The 21,290-nt window shown below is 38.1% G+C and overlaps 2 protein-coding genes across 9 annotated transcripts in view; both read right to left on the reverse strand.

Moving 5' to 3' along the window:
• LOC106052257 (zwei Ig domain protein zig-8-like) overlaps positions 1-21,290 on the reverse strand; it is a 142,709-nt gene that overhangs the window by 49,988 nt on the left and 71,431 nt on the right. The gene's annotated exons all lie outside the window — the stretch shown is intronic.
• LOC129925048 (uncharacterized) lies at positions 684-5,411 on the reverse strand. 4 transcript variants are annotated; one of them, XM_056023339.1, is made up of 2 exons: positions 3,614-5,411; positions 684-3,514 (listed from the first exon to the last, which is right to left on the reverse strand). In XM_056023339.1, exons 1-2 carry the CDS (start codon positions 3,815-3,817, stop codon positions 1,712-1,714), a joined length of 2,007 nt encoding a protein of 668 aa, XP_055879314.1. In that variant the 5' UTR covers positions 3,818-5,411; the 3' UTR covers positions 684-1,711. The 4 variants fall into 4 exon arrangements, with proteins under 4 accessions (XP_055879314.1, XP_055879306.1, XP_055879297.1 ...); XM_056023331.1 differs by having other exon boundaries at positions 684-3,547; XM_056023322.1 differs by having other exon boundaries at positions 3,581-5,411.

A 21,290-nucleotide genomic window follows, 5' to 3' on the forward strand; every position in this document is an offset into this window, starting at 1 on the left:
TTGACCCAGCGACAAAGTCAAAGTCCAGTGCTAAAATACCGGCTATCTGGCTATCTAACGTGTAGCACAGATTCAGCCGAGACGTAGATCAAATTAACACTACTGTACTTAAGTGCCGTAGGCAGTAAGATGGTTCCTACGTCACAAGTTCTTTGGCGTGACCTCAACGGTCGATCTTGGCCTTGCAGAGGTGACCTTCACGTTCGTTCTCAAGATGCCGGGCAGGCGATATCTCTTCAGTACGGCTTCGACAGGACGGTTTTCTTCCCTTCAACAACTGTAGCTTTCTCAATACCGAACTACAGGCTTCAGTACGATGCCCAACGTATGGGCGTTTACAAATTACAAATGTAGATCTAGATCAATATTTCGTTACCTCCTAGGTCTACGAGTCCAGGATCTCACTGGCTTTCCTTCGCCGACGTGGCTGTATAATCAGGGTCTAGCTGCAGACTAGGCCGATGACGTAACTTCTGCCTCCTCCTAACAGAGGGCTTCTATCCTTCTGAATGCTGATGCCAGTGAGCTCCGAGTCTGGGGTCGCCACGTTGTTAAGACCTCTGCGCGGTGTTGATTCTTGACAATCTGTCTAGTGTAGATCTAACTGTAGGTAACGCTGGACTCAACACTTCAGTAACACCGGCGAAAGGCCGAAACAATCAAATATGTCGTCGACGCTGATATGTTGTTCTAACAATATGTTTAATACTCAAAGGGGAATCGTCCGATGTCAATAATGCCGTACTCAAGTCTACTACTTTACAATAAGCGTCCTCCTTCTAGCGTCGTTTAGAGCGTTCTCCTTTTTAAAAGATCTGTCACGTCACTTGTCGCTAATTAAAACTTTACCCTATTCCCGAAACAAATAACTAATTCCTAACTACTTCCTAATCATGTCATAACAACTCCTCCCCCTCCCGCTAAAAAAAATTGCCTGTCAATTTTTAAATCTACTGTCTTAGTCTTACAATGTGCAAGGGCCAAAATGTAGGGAAACATAAAAGACAACACAACTTGAGTCTTGATTGCGATTTCAACTTCTCTTTCTGTGTCCACAATCAAGTTCCTCTGAACCCATATTTCCCTCAAGTGTCACTAACTGATACTGTCCAATGTGATGTGCCATAGGTGACCGCAGACATAGTTCGTTTGCTCTGACACTATAGGTGTGTCTATCTATACTTCATCACATCACGTTCCAGAGGTTACACCACGTTCCCTCACACGTCAGGACAGACAATTTACCTAATATGACAAATTGACATTTATTAATACTCGTTCTCCCACTATACACCTAACGTTCTTTCGGGCATTTACAAGTGTATTTTATTTCCTCTCTCCACTTACTTGTCCCCACACGACCTAACTCTTTACTGATGTATGATCATGATCAAATACAAAGAATAAATTATAAAACTTACTTTTCCTTGATGTAACTACATCGTCGCCTTATAAATGCCCTTTCTATTCATACCAACATACATACAATTCATACATACTACTCGAAATTAAATAATTAACATGAATCAATTTAATACTAACCCAATTGCATATCCATTATAACATAAATATCCTATTCAAAGATACCTTAACACAACCTAATACCCGTCTAGTTATGACTACTAGTTAGGTCAATTAATTAAGAATAAACAATTTAAATAAAATCCAACTTATTTACACACTACGGTCTCATAGTGCTTTGTTCCAACGGCTATCTACACGACTCATACATTTGTTCTCTCCAACTGGAGTTAACATCTCTTCTTACACCACTATAGCCCGCTTGTGGCTTTCTACCTCTGTATGACTTGCGATTACCGCTACCACAGTCATCTCTTCTATCATCACTATCGGATATAGACCTGCGCCTCCTATCCGAACTCGCAATCTTCTGTTTAGACTGTTCTGCCCTACTCCAACAGTCTTTAGCGATGTGCCCATGTTTATGGCAGTTAAAACAAATTCTGTCATTTCTAGGTTTATTTCGCCTCATGTTGCCATACCTGCTTTTCCAACTTCTAACCTGTTTGTCAGAAGCGGCGCTGACACCTGCTACATTTCCAAGTAAAACATCTCTAGATAACCTCGGCATGGCTACCCCTTCGCAATACCCTGTGTATAATGGAGATCGAAGGAACACTTTGCACGCTTCAAATCTCTTAACTGCGCCGTCTGCCAACCGGACTGATTTGGTATAGCCTAAATAATCCTTAGATTTCACTAATCCCCCTCGAACTGCGAGTGTACTGCTAGCTGTGTCCCGGATCACATTTACCTGTTTATTATTTATCATGCCTGGATATAATTTAAATCTATCTTCCCCACAATCAACGTAATTAATTTCTTCATCTGGTTCACTATGTCCACTATCACGATCCCTGTCTTGGATGCTCCTTACAAAATTAACCCTATCCGGTGGCCGATTATCCCTCTCTTGTCTACGGTTTCCTTGATTACCTCTCCTATCACTAGTGCCACTATTACCCTGTGCATTTCTATTGCCAGCTCCATTCCCTCTATGTTTCTTACACTGGTATGCCATGTGTCCCTTTTCCTGACAGTTAAAACATGTAACATCCCTAAGGTTTCTATCACCCGCTTTAGGTCTATCTATTCTCCTATCATAACTTTCCCTGCCATTGTTTTCATTTTCCCAAGGTCTATCATTTAAGCCTTCATAACTATCCCGACCATTGTTCCCACGTTCCCTGGACCTATCATTTCTCCTACCATAATCCCTATCACTAACATCATTTCTCTTTACATAATTTACCAGGTCAATGACTTTTTTTTGGTCGCTAACTGAAAGTGGGTTGTTTGGGTAAGCATTCTTAAAGATCCTAATAATTTCTACCAAGTCTTCAATTACCTTAGGGTTTCTTTCTTTTACAAAGGACTGTAGCGGAGGGTCGCACTTATTGATAAAATTATCAATCAGAATGAAGTTCTTCAACCCCTCGTAGGTGTTCTCTACATTCTCGAATGCGAGCCATTTAGTGAAGAAGTCCTTCTCTGAGTTGATAGTTGTTTGTGGATCAACTTGGCTGGATGGGGTGTTTTCGTAATACTTCTTTCGGAATGTTGCCGCGTTGTGCCCGTATGCGTTTAGCAGTTCCTTCTTTAGCACCTGATAGCTGTTTTGCATCGAGTGGTCATGGTTTTGGCAAATCGTGAGGGCTTTCCCATGTACGAAGTCCAACAAGATTTCGGACCACTCCTTCTCCTGGACATTAAACTTTGCTAGTTTAATTTCAAAGCGTTTCAGATAGTCGCCGATGTCGTCCTTGTCTTCCGCAAAAGGTTGGATTTTCTTCTTCATCCATGCGGCGCTACTATGGCTTTCTATGTTGGCGCTATTGTTGCTGTTTCCTTCGGTGGGCACGCTTATACCAGCCTCTATCCTCATCTGTTCTACTTGAATTCTCACTTTTCTGTCCGCCTCTTCTTTTTTCTCCCTCTCGATGCGTTCCGCCTCTTCTTTTTTCTCCCTCTCTACACGTTCCGCCTCTCTAACCTTTTCCCTCTCCAACTTTTCTGCCTCTCTAACCTTTTCCCTCTCCAACTTTTCTGTCTCTCTAACCTTTTCCCTCTCCAACTTTTCTGTCTCTCTAACCTTTTCCCGCTCTATGCGATCTGCTTCTTCTTTTTCTTTTTCTCTGCCTCTAGCTTTCTCTCTCTCCAAGCGTTCTGCTTCTGCCGCCACCATCTGCTGTACATAGGCAGTTAGTTCTTTGCCGCGCAGTTCTAGTTCTGTCTTAGCTTCATGAATTAGTTTTTTTCTAAATTCTTCCAGGTCGTAACCTGAAGTAGTTGCCATATTACCTTTGTTACTTTACCTCGCTTTTTTTTTTTTTTTAAATTATCTTACACACAGGCCTAATAGCTTCTATTACCTATGTTCTATAAATCAAATTACCTTTTGAGCGTAACCTCGCTCCGCGGCTACCTAATACCTCTTGATTCAAATAAATTAAATTCGCCACTCTACCCTCGGCGTCTAGACTACCAACTCCGACTTCTAATAACTTCTGTACTTTCCAAGATACACTTAGTATCCTTGGCACCAGTGTGTAGGCGTGTAGGCTACACCCTGACCCGACTGAATACGATGCGCGACACACGCACACTCCACCGACTATGTGTTACTCAACACGAGTCGCCGGTAAATAGACCAACCTGTCTATTTACAAATACTAAAATTACAAATGGGCAATCAGGCTTCACCTCGATTGTTCCCCAGATCTAGTCTAGATTACGCTAGATCTTAGTTACTTCTTACCTGCTTTCACAGCCAGGAGTGTATATAACTTACTCATACCAATAAACTATGAAAATTAACCTAAATACGATAAACACCAAACTATAGATCTAGTTCTAATGAATGAGACTTTCGTCTGACAGTAAGACTTAAGACAGGAGTATTGCAAACAATTAATACATGACGTTACTCAAAAAAACTTAACTAAATGATTCACATTCACATACAGGACGAATTACCAGCTAAACGTATATCTGGACCTCTTGCTAGATTACACCTAATTTTACGGATATCCCCAATCCACCACGATTTAACCTGGTAGTGATAATCTAGCGAGTGGTCACTTCCCTACAGACTCTAATTAATCTAAGGAGAAAGTAGTTAAATAACACTTGACTTATCTGTCTAAGAAGCTGCGATAACTCCACAGTCAGTCTCGGGTCCACTCTTCCTACGCTACTGTCTGTCCCGGCGGCAAGGTTCACGGCGATGTCTTCTCTAGCGGTGAGATAAGGACAGCGAACGTTTCGGCTCTCCAAGGTCCTTCGGTACTGGTCTGCAACGGCTCCGGTTCTTCGGTGGTACGGCGTCTGGTTCTGGTTCACGGTGATCTGTCGTCTGGCTCCGGTTCGTCGGTGACGTAGAGTTTGGTTCCGGTTGCTGGTTCCAAGGCAGGTACGGTGGTTCCAGGTGGTCGTCCGTCCAAAGTGAAACTGGAACGGTCCAACAGTTGACCCAGCGACAAAGTCAAAGTCCAGTGCTAAAATACCGGCTATCTGGCTATCTAACGTGTAGCACAGATTCAGCCGAGACGTAGATCAAATTAGCACTACTGTACTTAAGTGCCGTAGGCAGTAAGATGGTTCCTACGTCACAAGTTCTTTGGCGTGACCTCAACGGTCGATCTTGGCCTTGCAGAGGTGACCTTCACGTTCGTTCTCAAGATGCCGGGCAGGCGATATCTCTTCAGTACGGCTTCGACAGGACGGTTTTCTTCCCTTCAACAACTGTAGCTTTCTCAATACCGAACTACAGGCTTCAATACGATGCCCAACGTATGGGCGTTTACAAATTACAAATGTAGATCTAGATCTATATTTCGTTACCTCCTAGGTCTACGAGTCCAGGATCTCACTGGCTTTCCTTCAATTTATTCAATTTGGGAGGGCCAGCGGGTCAAAAATCAACATAAATAAATCTTGTATTATGGGATTGGGCAGGTGGGAAATCCCCTCAAACATCCCCTTTAACCTTAAAATAGAGAAGGCAATTAAAATATGCGGCATCACGTGGACAAGCAACCCAACATATTACCACACAGCAGTGGGAAAATATTTTAAAGAAAACCAAAAACACACTTAAAAGATTTCATTATGCAGCAACTAATATATTTGGTAGAGCAATACTAGTAAACAACCTGGTCATCCCGAAGATAGTTTATTTAGCAAACGTCACAGAACCTCCACCAACTTTTATACCAAGCATAAATACAATCATTAGGAATTTTATATTTAAAGCACTATCAGAAACATTAAACACACAACACTTATACAAAACAAAGAGGATGGGGGGATAAACTTACAGGACATCAGAACCAAAATACAAGCACTTAGATTAAAATACATAGGACAAGTAGCCAAGAACACAAACAATTTTCCATTAACAATATACTACTACGGCTTAAGGTTAAATAAAATAATTCCAATAAAAAATGACACCCCACACCACTTTGGTACAAACACACATCCATTTTACAGATCCATATCAAGAATACTCCCCGGCAATGAACATCTAATACACAGTCAATTAAAAGACACATATACAACACTTAAGAAACAGTTACAAGAAAGATTATTTAATAGGATCAAATGGAGTAGAGAGTTAGGTGTAGTAGATTTCAGAAACACTTTTATAAATCTACACAGCAAACACATTACACCCAAAGCCAGAAAAATAACATACAAACTAATCTTCGGGATGACCCCTGTAGGAAGTAAGAAAAGAAATGTACACACATGTGTTTTATGTCACACAGATAATGGTAACAATGAAAGCCATATGTTTTTAAGATGTAAAATATTTGATAATGTTAGATGCACTATGAAAGACCTACTAGAGGCAAACTGTAACACCAATGTTAATCTTAGCCTAGCGATTTTTTTAAATAAATTGCCTAAAATCAAAAGTACGATAATTCATAAATTTAGTCTAATAATAGTGAGTGAATACAGAAGTCTTGTGTGACACAGTAGAATTAAAGTAGTTAATAACAATGTATCTTTAAATCCTTATAATCTAGAGTTAATATTTAGAAAAATAATTGAACATAGAATTGATAACTATACTGGTTAGATAGAAATTGTAATTATTGTATTATTTATTGTCCTTGACTAAATTGTCAGACCTCAGAGATAAAAATCTAAATACTGTAATCAATCTGTAAAGTTACTCTATTGGTATTATGTCAATTAGTTTAAGTGGTTATGCGAGTGTGTGAGAGTGTGTATGTACCTGGGTTAAAGAGAGTTTGGGCTGAGAGATGCGGGATAGGAATCAAATTGAACTTTATTTATCTATGGAAAACTACTCAAGAGCTGTCTTTTAAAGGGAAGTCAACACTTTTGAAGAATTATTTCTCCCTCGCGGTTACGTCCTCTTTGATCAGAGAGCATGTCAAAAGTCAACATCAACTGTGTCTGTCATACACTCACAGAACACGGCAAGCCCGTGGAAAGAACACTATGACAATGTCTATATCTTAGCGGCAGCCTCATGCTAGATATACTGGGAAACAAAGGAACAAGAAAACAAGACGCAACTGAATGGAGCCTGCGAAGAGACTAGAAACAAAACTAACCAAAACCAATAGTCCTAAAGAATATTGACAAGGGCAGATATTTGAAAGTCAAGAATCTTTTATGAATAATGTAATATTTTAAGACAAATTAACTATTTTTTATTTATTTATAATTAAAAACCACTCGTAATGAGAGAAAAAAAGAATCTTTAATCGACAACCCTATCCTGAAATAATTTACACATGACCCTAACAGAACCCTGAACAATTGTGATACAGCAGTACCTTTGCTTGGTTAACTATCCCAGAATGACTCTAACAGACTCAAGGGCCACCTTGATGATGCCAGAGCAACCCTCCTACATCTCAAGGAGACCTTTAAAAAATTGTCGTGAGAGGGATTAACCTGTTCCCTGATCAGTCTTTTTTAAATATATAAGGCATACAAGGCAGCTGTATAAAACCCTATATTGGCTTGCCTTGCCTAATTACTTGCTACTACCTGGGAACATAGCATTGCTTCAAAGTCAATTTCCTGAGAGAGTGTTAATGTTGCTGTGCAACTTTGTTAATGAACTCATTTATGTTGAAGATTGTTACTGTTAAAGCAATAATACTGAGTCTACTTATCAAGGAAGTCCTTTTTCTCTGTATTACTTCATAGAAAAGATGTGGTTCTGTTGCATGGGCGTAGCCAGGGGGGGGGGGGGGTTCTTGGGGTTCAAACCCCCCCCCCCCGAAATGAAATCCCCCCCCCCGCAGGGGGGTGGGGACGGAATTAAGTGACTGATTTTTGCTTTCATTTTGTTTATTTCAGGTGAGATTTTAATACTAAATCATCACTTACCACAGCACGGCCGAGGCAGTTTTGAGTTTAAATCCCCCTACCAGGGGGTTTTGAGATTTAAAAAACCCCTATCTGGGAGTTTTGAGATTTTAAAAACCCCTATCAGGGGGTTTTGAGATACAAATCCCTCTACCAGGGGGCTTTGAGTTTAAAACCCCCTACAGGGGGTTTTGAATTTTAAACCCCCTACCAGAGGTTTTTGCAGTTAAATCCCCCTCTTCTATAAAACAAAACAAAAAAATGCAAACAACAATCCCCAAATTCCAACAGCACAGTTGAGGAAGATTTTGATTTTAAAACCCCATCCAAAATTTACGATAAACCCCATCTTCAATATAAAAAAAGCAAATTACACACTTAAAATTCTATGAGCGTAGCCAAAGGGGTTATGAGTTTAACCCCTCCCCCTTTCCAGTTGGGGTTTGAAGCTAAAAAGTACCTCTTCAATATAAAAAAAAAAAAGCAAATTACACACTATAAAATCTATGAGCATAGCCAAAGGGGTTTTGAGTTTAAATTCCCCTCCTCCAGATGGCTTTTTCTTTAAAGTTTAAAACCCCTCCAGATAGTTTTGAGTTTAAAATTCCCCTACAGAGCGTTTAGAGTTGAAAACCTCTCTCTTCAATATTATTTTAAAGCAAACTACAGTCACCGGAAAATGCGCCGAACGGCGCGAGAGGGTCTAAGTCAGTAAGAATAGCAAATTATCTTTTTGAAATAAAACTTTTTAATAGCAAGATAATGCACTGTAGATACCTCAGAATATGCATTTTGTTGGCTTTCAATACCAGAAATAGTGCTCGGCGGCGGGGCTTCGCCCCGCGCTGGGGGAGCGCTGTGAACTCCCCCAGACCTCCTTGCTAGCTAGGGCGGGGAGTCTACAATAAACAATAAACGTCAGAATGTAATAAATATTAATTATGTACACACAAACACACACACATATATAAATATATATATGTATATATATAATTATTTCCCCCCCCCCCCTAAACCCTCCCCGAAAAAAAATCCTGGCTACGCCCATGTTCTGTTGTGTAAAATTAAATATTATTATATATCTAAAATACTATTGGACGAGACAGAATGGAGGCTTAGGATGAAATCAGTCACTTTTTCCTCTTCGTATTACCACCAAGTTCAATACATTATGTCCCCTTTAGTCATAAAGTGACAACGACAAATGCCAAGTGCTTAAAAGGAAACATAAACTAATTGGATACAATTACACTACAGAGTTCTTTTTGCTTCGTATAATTTTTTTGAAAATGTCTACAAGATAAGATAACTTAAATTCGGTTTGACTACAATTGACAACCTTAGCGTTGTCAAATTAGTAGATATTAAATGAATTGTAATTTCTTAACCACTCATGTTTTTTTTTTTTTTTTTTTTGAAAATGTCTACAAATTAGTGGATACTAAATGAATTGTAATTTCTTGACCACTCATGTTTTATTTATTTATTTTTTTAAATGACTACAAATTAGTAGATATTAAACGAATTGTAATTTCTTGACCACTCATGTTTTATTTTATTTTTATTGAAAATGACTACAAATTAGTAGATATTAAATGAATTGTAATTTCTTGACCACTCATGTTTTATTTTTAGAATTTTGAAAATGACTACAAATTAGTACATATTAAATGAATTGTAATTTCTTGACCACTCATGTTTTATTTTTAGAATTTTGAAAATGACTACAAATTAGTACATTGTTACGTCTTTATATTGGATGAGACTCTTTAGACATGTAAACGGCAAATCACAGTTTATAAATACTTCAATCTTTATTAACACTGAAAACACTTTCTTGTTCATAGTCCTCCATTTTGGGTTCTTCTTCCTACTTTCAACACGCATTCGCACCATTTCACATTCACACTAAGATGCGCACGTAACACCCCCCCCCCCTTGTTTAACAAGTTCGATGCACATCGAACGTCCAAAATACAAATCATTGAATATATTATCAGACTATTCCAAGTTTTAAAAAATCGGTAACATACAAAACCATAATGTAATAACTAAACTAACTCAAACACAATGTCATGTTAATACCAATACAATTCCAACATGAAATAACAATTATATTCATCACAATAAAAACTGTTATTATGAGCAATTGAAACCACTTCTGTTAACATATATCTATAAGTAATCATATTTCTATTAATACAACTCCCCACTCATAATTGTATGCCTGTACAAAACACCATCATTCCAGTCGCAATCAAATAGTTAACAAAGTCTATCTTGCTCCATGCATATTGTAACAACATTCAATTCAATACACATATATTTATTCATTGTAGAATAGAACAATAATTAGTGTCCATCATTCCTACCTTTTCTAATCATATCTATATAATTCTAACATTATTGACATGCCATCCTTTCCGCTTCCCTCCTTTGCAATGATGTCCCATTGTGATCCTACTACCGAATGATCTAGCTGTACTGTTTTCTAGGCTGCTAATATCCCTCTCTTTTCTCGTATACGCCTCTTCACTATTGTACCTTGAATCCTTAATTCTAATTAACTGTTGACACTGTCTTCTAATATGCCCCCTTCTCCCACAATTAAAGCATAAGATGTATGGACTTGTATGTCTATATGTGGGTTTAAATCGCTTTCCCTGTACCACTGATTGCCTTACTTTACTTTGATTTGGACCCATTCCTATTGCATTGCTTTCTACCTTATCTGTTAATTCTTTCTTCTCGTGCTCTCTGCTACCCATGTCATCTGATGTATGAGATCTTATGTCTTCTTCCACATCCCCATTTCTACCTCGCGTAGACTTTATCCCATAATATTTTTTCCAATTCTCAATCTCCCTTACTGAACATATTTTCACCCCATGAATATTCCCAATAATTAAATCTATCTCACCCTGATCTACAACACAAGCTTCCACTGTCCCCTTAAAATACGGTGTGTCTATACTAACTTTAGCAATCGGTAATTGTACAATATTCCCATTAAACATAACACACTTCCTAGATTCGCCTGTATATTCATGGTCTTCCACTAAATTCTTATTCACTCCAATAATAGTGCTTCCTGTATCCCTGATGGTCTTGGCTGCCTTGTTCCCTACGAATGTCTGAAAAATCTCCAATGTTCCAGTATCAGATGACAATGATAAGCCTTGCTCTATTCTACCTTTCTCCCAGTCCTTTCTTTCCTGTCTGTTTCCTTGATATCTTCCGTTGCGGTTATCATTTTGTCTTTCATATGTACCACTTCTATACTGTCTATCCTGTGTCTCCCTTGTTCTGTGAGAGTTATTCTGTGTCTCACATGTTCTGTTAAAGGCAACTATTTCTTCTATATCACTGCCTCTAGATAATTTCTTCTCGGGATGTGCCACTTTATAAGCCCTTATAAGTCTTACTATGTCTTCTATGGATTTCGGTTTCCTCTCCAACAGAAATATTTTTAATTCCTCCTGGCACTCGTACATCACTTTGTCCAGCATGAGAAATGTCTTAAGACTGTCAAAGGTTTTTTCTACCTCAGCGGTTTCTATCCAGTTATCGAAATGGCTGCTCATTTTGTCCAAGAAGGTCTGCGGGTCATCCTCTGGTTCTATCTCACAATTAACAAACTGTTGGCGATAGAAAGCTTCTGTTTTCCCGAAAGTTCGAAGTAGTTGTTCTTTCACAATGCTGTAGTTACCCTGGTTCATACATATTTTTGAAGGCACCTCCGCTGTAAATGATCTCGACAATAAGAATGTCCATTTGTCTTCAGGGTACTCCAGTTCTCTCATTTCTATTTCGAACTTCTTCAAAAAAATGTCTATGTCCATTTTGTCTTCGTTGAATATCAAACCTTTATATTTTGCCAGTTTATTCCCTGTAGAGTCACTCTTTCTTTTATCATTCTCTTTTCCTTGGTCTGTTTTTAACTTTTTCTCTGCTGTCTCTTTTTCAAACGCTAATCTTTCTCTTTCAATGGCGACTAATTCATTTTTCTTTTCCCTTTCAATTGCTACTATCTCCTTATCCTTTTCTATTTCTCTTTTGTCCTCCTTATCTAATCTCTCCTTTTCTTTGTCTCTTTCCATCGCTAATCTCTCCTTTTCTATGGCTAATCTCTCCCTCTCCATCAACCTTTCTTGTACGTATTTTCTTAGTTCTGCCCCTTCAAGCTCCAACAACCTTCCCTCTTCCTTCAACGCTGCTACCTCAGCCTTGTCCGCCATAGTCTATTACTAATAATATCGAATCGAATGCTCTCCTGTCTCTAGATCTAGACTATACTATCTCTACTGTCTGCCGACAGGAGATCCACTGTGTATAGAGGGATACGTGGGTTTTACCTTTGCGTTGGGCGCCACTTGTTACGTCTTTATATTGGATGAGACTCTTTAGACATGTAAACGGCAAATCACAGTTTATAAATACTTCAATCTTTATTAACACTGAAAACACTTTCTTGTTCATAGTCCTCCATTTCGGTTCTTCTTCCTACTTTCAACACGCATTCGCACCATTTCACATTCACACTAAGATGCGCACGTAACATACATATTAAATGAATTGTAATTTCTTGACCAAAAAAAAGAAAAAGAGATTGAGCTTTTTCAAAACAATTAGATCAATTATAAGACATCAGTTAGGCCAGGGGAGGCGCGGTGGCTGAGCGGTAAAGTGCTTGGCTTCCGAACCGGGGGTCCCGGGCTCGATTCCTGGTGAAGACTGTGATTTTCAACTTTGGGATCTTTGGGCGCCTCTCTAGTCCACTCAGTTCTAATGGGTACCTGACATTAGTTGGGAAAAAGTAAAGGCGGTTGGTCGTTGTGCTGGCTACATGACACCCTCGTTAACCATAGGCCACAAAAACAGATGAACTTTACATCATCTGCCCTATAGACCACAAGGTCTAAAAGGGGAACTAGTTAGGCCAGGTTCACATCTAACTTTACATTCACTTTTACCTATCCTTTGATCTGCGGGACCGTTGGGGCACTACACAAGATCTGTTAACCTTGATTCTCCATTATTATCTCTCTTTAGTCTTTGATATAGGCCTAATTTCATTTGGATGTTCTTTCTGAAAATATTGAAGCCTGCCTGGGTGGACCACTTCGGGGGTCGATTTGAAGTTTGTGTCAATGTTTGTGTATCCACACCAACTGTCTTTTGTAACCTTGTTTTAAAGAGGTTTTGTTTTTAGCATCAAACCCTTCTGAATGGGGATTTTAACTCAAAACCCCTTTTGGCAACGCTCATAGCATTTTGAGTGCGTAATTTGCTTTTTTTTTTACATTGAAGATGTATTTTTTAGCTTCAAATCCCGCTGGCGATTGGCTACGCCCATGGTGGGGGGTAGCCATTGTTTTCATTGATAGGTAAATATGATAAGGCCGTATTGTGGAGAGTAATAAAATGTTTGTGATGGGTATATGCCTTATATTTAATGGATACATGTAGTGGATCATATACACAACTTTATGTGACAGATAGATGATTTGTGTGCGGGGATACATGTACGCTATAAATGTAAGTTGTGTGTGAATGTTGGTGGAACATTTGTTTGATATGTTTCGTATGATCCTTCAGAATTTAATATTATTTAATATTATTACAACCTAATCTAAAACTCCCGACCGGGTGGCGGGCAGGGTTGGAACCCGCGACCACCAAGACAACATGACCAGGCAGCCATCCTACACACCAGGCAACCTGCCTGTATCGTATGTGTATTTAAGTAGTTTATGTTTTATTTTTATATTTTTATCCATTTAGAATGCAACTATATTTCCATTAAACATTAGTCTCGGCATTGGAAAATATGCATACTCCAAAAAACCAGAAAAATGAGCGCCATCATTTAGTTATCACAACGTATTTAGTCTTCAACAGACATACGTCAATATAATAAGGCAGAGCATGAAGGAACAGCGAGATAGAAGAATGACATAGAAACTAGAATAGAAAACAACAATACTGTTTGCTCACTCTTAAGGAAAGTAAAGGTTATTGGTTATTGGTTATTGTGTGTACTCCATGTCACGTGGGGTACACATCAGGATTACCAGAAAAATATAAACAAGAAATTGTTAACGTTCTAGTAGATTCCATTTTCCACACAGAAGAGTAGATTAATGAAAAGGGAGGTAATTCATTTTCTCTAGCAAAATATTCTTGAACTTTCAGTTTCAAAAACAATATATAGAAGAGACGGGCTTGTGTCAGGGTGCAAGCCAAGCGGTCTGTTCAGTTTAGGGGCCTTAGACATGTTCAATCTACTACTGTGTGGCTACGTTGTTCCCCTATGAATATAATGTGTATTATTGGCTTTTATAAAGTGTGTATTCAATTTTTTTATGGTTTCTACTTGAAGGATTAAAATATCTTATTTCGTAAAGAGGAGTTATTTCTTCTCATAAACCACGATCTCCGGCATACTATTGAATATTGAATATTCAAATATATATATCAAAGCGCATTGACCACTGAATTCCATATTAACATACCTTGATTTCATTATGAACCGTAGTCTCATCTTACTGCCATCAAACAATATCATCACTTTAATACTAAAATATATCTGGCTAGAGTTGTTTTTACGGCTTGAGTTGAATATATATAAGCCAATCAATAGCTCTCTGTGCGTCTCTCTCTCTCTTTCTATCTATAGATAGATAGATAGATAGACAGACAGACAGACAGACAGATAGATAGATAGATAGATAGATAGATAGATAGATAGATAGATAGACAGACAGACAGACAGATAGATAGATAGATAGATAGATAGATAGATAGACAGACAGACAGACAGACAGACAGACAGACAGACAGACAGACAGACAGACAGATAGATAGATAGATAGATAGATAGATAGATAGATAGATAGATAGATAGATAGATAGACAGACAGACAGACAGATAGACAGATAGACAGATAGATAGATAGATAGATAGATAGATATGTGTGTGTATGTGTGTGTGTATGTTAGGACGATATCAAGCAATGCCCTGCACTTACGTCACGATATCAATAATATGTCCATGCTCTATAATTTCTACTATACATCATCTCTCCTTGACACTTGCCTTTCTTTACCATTGCAGTCTTCGTGGTAAATTACACCTCTTTTATGCTAAGTTTATGCGAGTTGTGGCTGAGTTGTGGCGCTTATCCGAGAGGTTGAGCCAACTTACTGCCCTTGTAAGCCAGAAAAAAAAAGCAGAAATCAACCCAGGTAACCTACAGCAATAAATCAAGATACACTTAGCGGGAGTATGATTATTATTTCTTTTGAGCCACTCAAGAACTCAGTGGTCTCAAGCCCAGATCCACCCCCACATCTCCTCCACACATTTTCTTACTGGGGCTACCCCTAGCGATCGCACGGGTAATTTAGCAGAACCATTTCCGGTCTGTGGCAAATTTTCCACTATTGATCTTTTGACAAGATAATTTTCTGGCTGGAGGCTTGATGCTAATAAACTTAGTGGGTAAAGGACCTTCTGTGAATATATTATTTAGGGAATTATATGTGGGATAATAGAAATGGGTCTTCACACTAAGGTACGTCTACAAGGGCAAGGAGGAATGGGTCGAAATCGATAGGCATTAATATCGCACATGAAAAAAAAACTATATTGTTTTATGTCACGTATTCGAAATAAGACATAATTATAGCTGAAGATTTAAAACTATGCCATTTGATCACAACTTGAATGAGTTCAATCATAATCTGATAGACGAAAATGTCTCTTGAGCTGACAAAACTCACATGTAAAAGATTGAAATGTAAAGGGACTACTCGCAAACTTCACAGCAAAAGGCTTAGAAGTCACACATTAATCTTATTAACTGCTCAGCCCATACATTATGAAAAGGTCATAAAATGGGATGTCATTTATTACATTAAGAGAAAAGCATCAAAAACATTATAGACCTAGGCCTAGGTTACATTCATGTGAATGGGGGGGGGGGGAGGAATGGAAGTAGAACTTTAATACTATAAATGTAGTCCCAGTGGAGCTAAAGTCATCATTCTCGAAGGAGAGTTAAGATGTTAATTCTAAGGAACTTTGCGATATTAATAATCCCTGGAGATGCTGCCCACTCAAAATTAGTTAACCTTCCTCTTTTAGTGCGACCTACATAGCAGAACATTGTAAAGACAAAGCGTGTATAATGGCGATCTATTGAATTCAAGACTATAATGTGAGGATTTTTATTTATTTTTTTCGCAGACACAAACATTAAATACAACATGTGCGCTACCACCCATACATACCACAGATACTATCACTAACCATAAACACCATACCCACCACACACAAGAGAGCATCACACACGGGCGATTTGCGCGCTGGACTGTCGTTCGGACTTATCGATGGTCCCGGGTTCAGGCCCTGCCGACTCCCATCACCTGTCGTCCTGCAGGAGGTTTGGACTAGGAAGTAAATTATCTTCAGCTCTGGAGGAACATCTGAATTATGTGAAACATTTTACATTTTAAGTAGTTCATCTTTGAACGTGATACTGTTTTGGAAGAGAGGCAGAGATCTCAATATTTAGCTGCGAATAACAAATGCTAATCAAATGTCTTCAACCAAAAAAAAAATATTTTTTTTTAAATCTAGACAACGACAAAAGAAAAAGCAATGCAAAAGGTAAAGGCCCTAGTCCCTAGGCAAGGAACAAATATAAAGGAAAAACAAAAGTAAAAGTAAAAACTAGGCATTAAAAAATTGACAATGAAAAAAAAGAACTAGGCAATAAGGGTAAATAAAATGCGATGAATTACAAAATGTTTTGGCATCAGCGGAGGATCTCTCTATAGAAAGACATTCATGTACAAGATTGTATTGCGTAAGTTAGACATGTATTGTAAGTATATTGCTGTAGTCAAGACTGGTCGTGTGGCATGAGCTCTGGACTGTCATTCAATGGTCTGGATAGTCCCGGGTTCGAACCCTGCCCGCCTCGATCCATCGCATCCCTGCGGGACTTTTGTGTTTGGGTGTAATTATCTTCAAATCTGAAGGAACGTCCGAAACATGCAAAACAGATTGTATGTCATTTAGAAAACCCATGACTTTTGAATAAACTCCAATCTTAAAGCACTTGCTAGATAGAGAAGTTCATTGATAAAGAAAAGACAAATATAAGCGGAACATATTATACAAAATGTGTTTCATCACCTCATTTCTCTTATGTCAATGTGTCCCTAACTGGAGATATTTTCTCATACAAAAGTCACAATATTGGCATTTAAAAGTTGTAATGGTAGAAAACAAAATCCATTGCCCACACAAAATCATGAGGTCTGTTACATTTTTGTAATCTTTCAAAATAATTGCCCAGGTTTTTTTGTTTTCTCTTGAACTTAGAATCAAGAATCTCAATTAAATTTTTTAAATCTGAAAAGAAATTTCACAAGAAAGATCAACATGATAAAAAGTGAAAATAATAAGGAAAGACAAAAAATCAATATCGTAAAAACAATCTTCTATTGTATATATTCCGTTTCTCTTGTTTCCTTTCTAACAATAGATTTGAGAATAGCTAAAGATCTATTGTTACAAGTTTTCTTTTTCTCTCCAAAGATCTTCGCCATCTTTTAATATGTCAGGGGAAATAAACTCTAGAAAAAGATAATCATATTGTTTTTTTAAATACCAGTTTTCGTGTATGAAATTATTTGCGACAAATTTAATTTTCATACATTTTTATTTATTTATATATGTTTTATTATAATTTATTTGTAGCTGCGAGTAATTTTGATTTATAAAATTTAAAATATGAATTTATTAAACGACTAACCTAGTCTCTAGATTTATCTTTTCGCTGTTGGTAGGCTAACTTTTGTATTGTAGTTAGACTCCACACATGATAAAGGAATGACGTAAGACAAATTAAAAGTAAGACGACAAAGCGAAACATACATGTACATTAGTGAGTGAGTTTATTCTTTTTTTTTTTCCTTCTTTGTTTGGCTTATAATACAGATTTATCGTTCTTAATTTTTTGTTTCGAAAGTAATATCTCAATATACATTGTGTCAGAAGTAGCCTATATCAAAGTAACATTATATCACCCATAGTAAGCAAATGACAATTAGACCATAGCCTGTAAGTATATGCAGATATACATTTTATATAGGTTAGACAGTTTATAAAAAAAAGTTATTGATCTATCATTTTCTTTTTTATTTTTTTTTTTACACTTTTTCTTAATATTTCAATTTACCGAATATTTTAAATGAAACAAAATATTTGTTGTTGTTGTTGTTGTTGTTGTTGTTGTTGTTTTTTTCAGCTTTTGTAACAATTCATCTCATCTCTCGAAATAATTCTCTTCATGGCCAAACCATGCGTTACACCACGATAAAGTCATGGAAAGAGAACTTTTATTTCTGCAAGTTGAACTAGAGTCATCCCACGCAACTTTCGCCTCGACATTGAGCACGACTCAGAAAAAAAAAGAGGGAAAGGTGGAGAACAAGTCATCTTTCTCTTTATACATTCTATATTTGACTACATTTATGTGTGTATTTTTTACACACGTCAATATCTGGTGTCATTAAAATAGTTCCATGCTTTTTCTGTAACTTTGTTTTGATTTTGCCCCTTCGTATTGCCCTTCGTTTCCTAACCATGGCCACGGCTTCACATATATTTTATGGAGTCAACAGGTCTTTCAATGTAGTCGAAATTTCTGCATCAGGTAACTTTTTATTTGTATCAGTCGCATAATTATAGAAAAATGTGATCGATGAAACTATTGCTCTCAAACTTCGCAAGTTGGCTGTAAGCTTTGTTTGCCAACATTGGAATAAATATGGCGACTCCCTGTCCGTTGTTCTTACTCACGGAAGAAGTCATACACTCTGCTCGACAATACGCTGCCTACATGAATACTTCCGGAGTTTATGGTGGCGAGACTGAAATTGTGGTGATGTCTCAAATACTTCCCGCTACTATCACTATTCACTTCCGAGAACCTCCTCCAGTTTACAATCCAGGTCAACGTCTCCATATCCCTGCTATTTAGCGGTTGCATTCACCGCAACGTACTGAAGTGTAAAACTATGGCAGCTGCTACCTCACATACTGTCCTTATTCCCCGGATATCTCTGACTCCATCTGATTTAGCTTTTACCTTTACGCACAGACAATTCCCTGTTAGATTAGCCTTTGCCATGACAATTAATAAAGCACAAGGACAAACATTCAAAAAGATATGCCTGTATCTTCCAAATCCTGTTTTCAGTCATGGACAATTGTATGTTGCTCTCACCAGAGTTCCCTCTTTTCATTCACTCACAGTCGCTTGCCCAAACCCGACCCATTTGGACAACTGTATCTTTCAGGAAGTGTTCACCCTTCACTATATAGCTGCGTATGCTACGCCGTGGGTCGGCTAGTTTAACAATAATAAATCTAAATAGCACGAATAGTTGACGACGTAGATTTGTCGATGAATGAGCACGAAGAAGATCATTGTAAATGTGTATATAGTTAACACAACGTTTGCTCTTTAAGTCTACTAAATCAGATGTTTGTTACAGGGTCCTTGTAGTCACCAATAGTAACGAAACAAACGCCACATCTAGATAAAAGTAGACAAGAGTTATTTTTTCCTTTCAAAAAAAAAAAATTTCTGGGACTTTTTGATCTCCATCTTTTGTCCACCCCCGCCTTCCCACCCTAGCACATTCCTTATAGGAGCTAGTATGTCAATGAGTCTCCACTCACACACACGCATGCTCTATCACTCTATACACATCTATAGTATGTCAATGAGTCTCCACTCACACACACGCATGCTCTATCACTCTATACACATCTATAGTATGTCAATGAGTCTCCACTCACACACACGCATGCTCTATCACTCTATACACATCTATAGTATGTCAATGAGTCTCCACTCACACACACGCATGCTCTATCACTCTATACACATCTATAGTATGTCAATGAGTCTCCACTCACACACACGCATGCTCTATCACTCTATACACATCTATAGTATGTCAATGAGTCTCCACTCACACACACGCATGCTCTATCACTCTATACACATCTATAGTATGTCAATGAGTCTCCACTCACACACACGCATGCTCTATCAATCTATACACATCTATAGTATGTCAATGAGTCTCCACTCACACACACGCATGCTCTATCAATCTATACACATCTATAGTATGTCAATGAGTCTCCACTCACACACACGCATGCTCTATCAATCTATACACATCTATAGTATGTCAATGAGTCTCCACTCACACACACGCATGCTCTATCAATCTATACACATCTATAGTATGTCAATGAGTCTCCACTCACACACACGCATGCTCTATCAATCTATACACATCTATAGTATGTCAATGAGTCTCCACTCACACACACGCATGCTCTATCAATCTATACACATCTATAGTATGTCAATGAGTCTCCACTCACACACACGCATGCTCTATCAATCTATACACATCTATAGTATGTCAATGAGTCTCCACTCACACACACGCATGCTCTATCACTCTATACACATCTACTGTTTCTGTCTATTACTCAAACACCCAACGCCACGACAACAAAAACGTAAATGATGTATTCTAGGGCAACCACTCCATCACCATCAGCGCCCTCTATTTCCTGATTTAACTCTCTGTGAGTATGCAAAGCTTCATCTTAATAGGTTCCACCACTCACGAGGCATAGTTGGGGAGGGGCGGCGGGGCTGGCCAATCAGGTTGGGGGGGGGGTCATTATGCTGAACGAAAAAGGATTTTTTTTTTTGGTCTTATACTATTTCTATCTCACTTTCTACATTATATTGGTTCTACCAATCTATTATAGTTGTACTGTACGATCTAGCTACCACAATTTCTAAAGGCTCTTTCCCCTGGTGTTGTCTTGATAAGAAAACTTTCCAGAGAGCTGTTTGATTTCTTGTCAGTCAAGGTTAGAAATTATCCTTTATCCCAGGGGCGCGGACTCAGGGGTTCAACTGTTTACTCTTATTATTAGGTCTGTCAATCCGTTGACTACAACGATTCCACAACTCCCGTCATTTCTGGGGGTCAAGAAAAAGGGACAGCACCACACGACACTCACGCCATCTGTACAAGATCTATTGAAATTCTTTCCCATGGTAGAAACTTTTCTTTCTTCAGCTACATCTCTCTATACAGAGAAAAGATATTTTAAAGAATTTTGTAGATTTTGTAAGTCTTAATAGCAGAAGTTGTCCACAAGTTGTATATCAACATATCTGTTTGTATCTCATCTAGCTAAACAGGGCAGTTCTTTTCTGTTCTATAACTATTTCTGTTGTAATTACTACTGTTATAACAGCTCATATTTTTTAATTTTCTCTGTTGTTATT

This window comes from Biomphalaria glabrata, chromosome 1 (assembly GCF_947242115.1).
Source record: "Biomphalaria glabrata chromosome 1, xgBioGlab47.1, whole genome shotgun sequence".
Lineage (NCBI taxonomy): Eukaryota > Metazoa > Mollusca > Gastropoda > Planorbidae > Biomphalaria > Biomphalaria glabrata.

Excerpts from the sequence above, each read along its gene's own strand:
- LOC129925048 (XM_056023313.1), bottom strand. The coding sequence starts at position 3,817 with ATGGCAACTACTTCAGGTTACGACCTGGAAGAATTTAGAAAAAAACTA. Across the intron at positions 3,548-3,580 it reads AAAAGTTGGAGAGGGAAAAG|GTTAGAGAGGCAGAAAAGTT; the intron begins GTTAGAGAGACA and ends GAGAGGGAAAAG.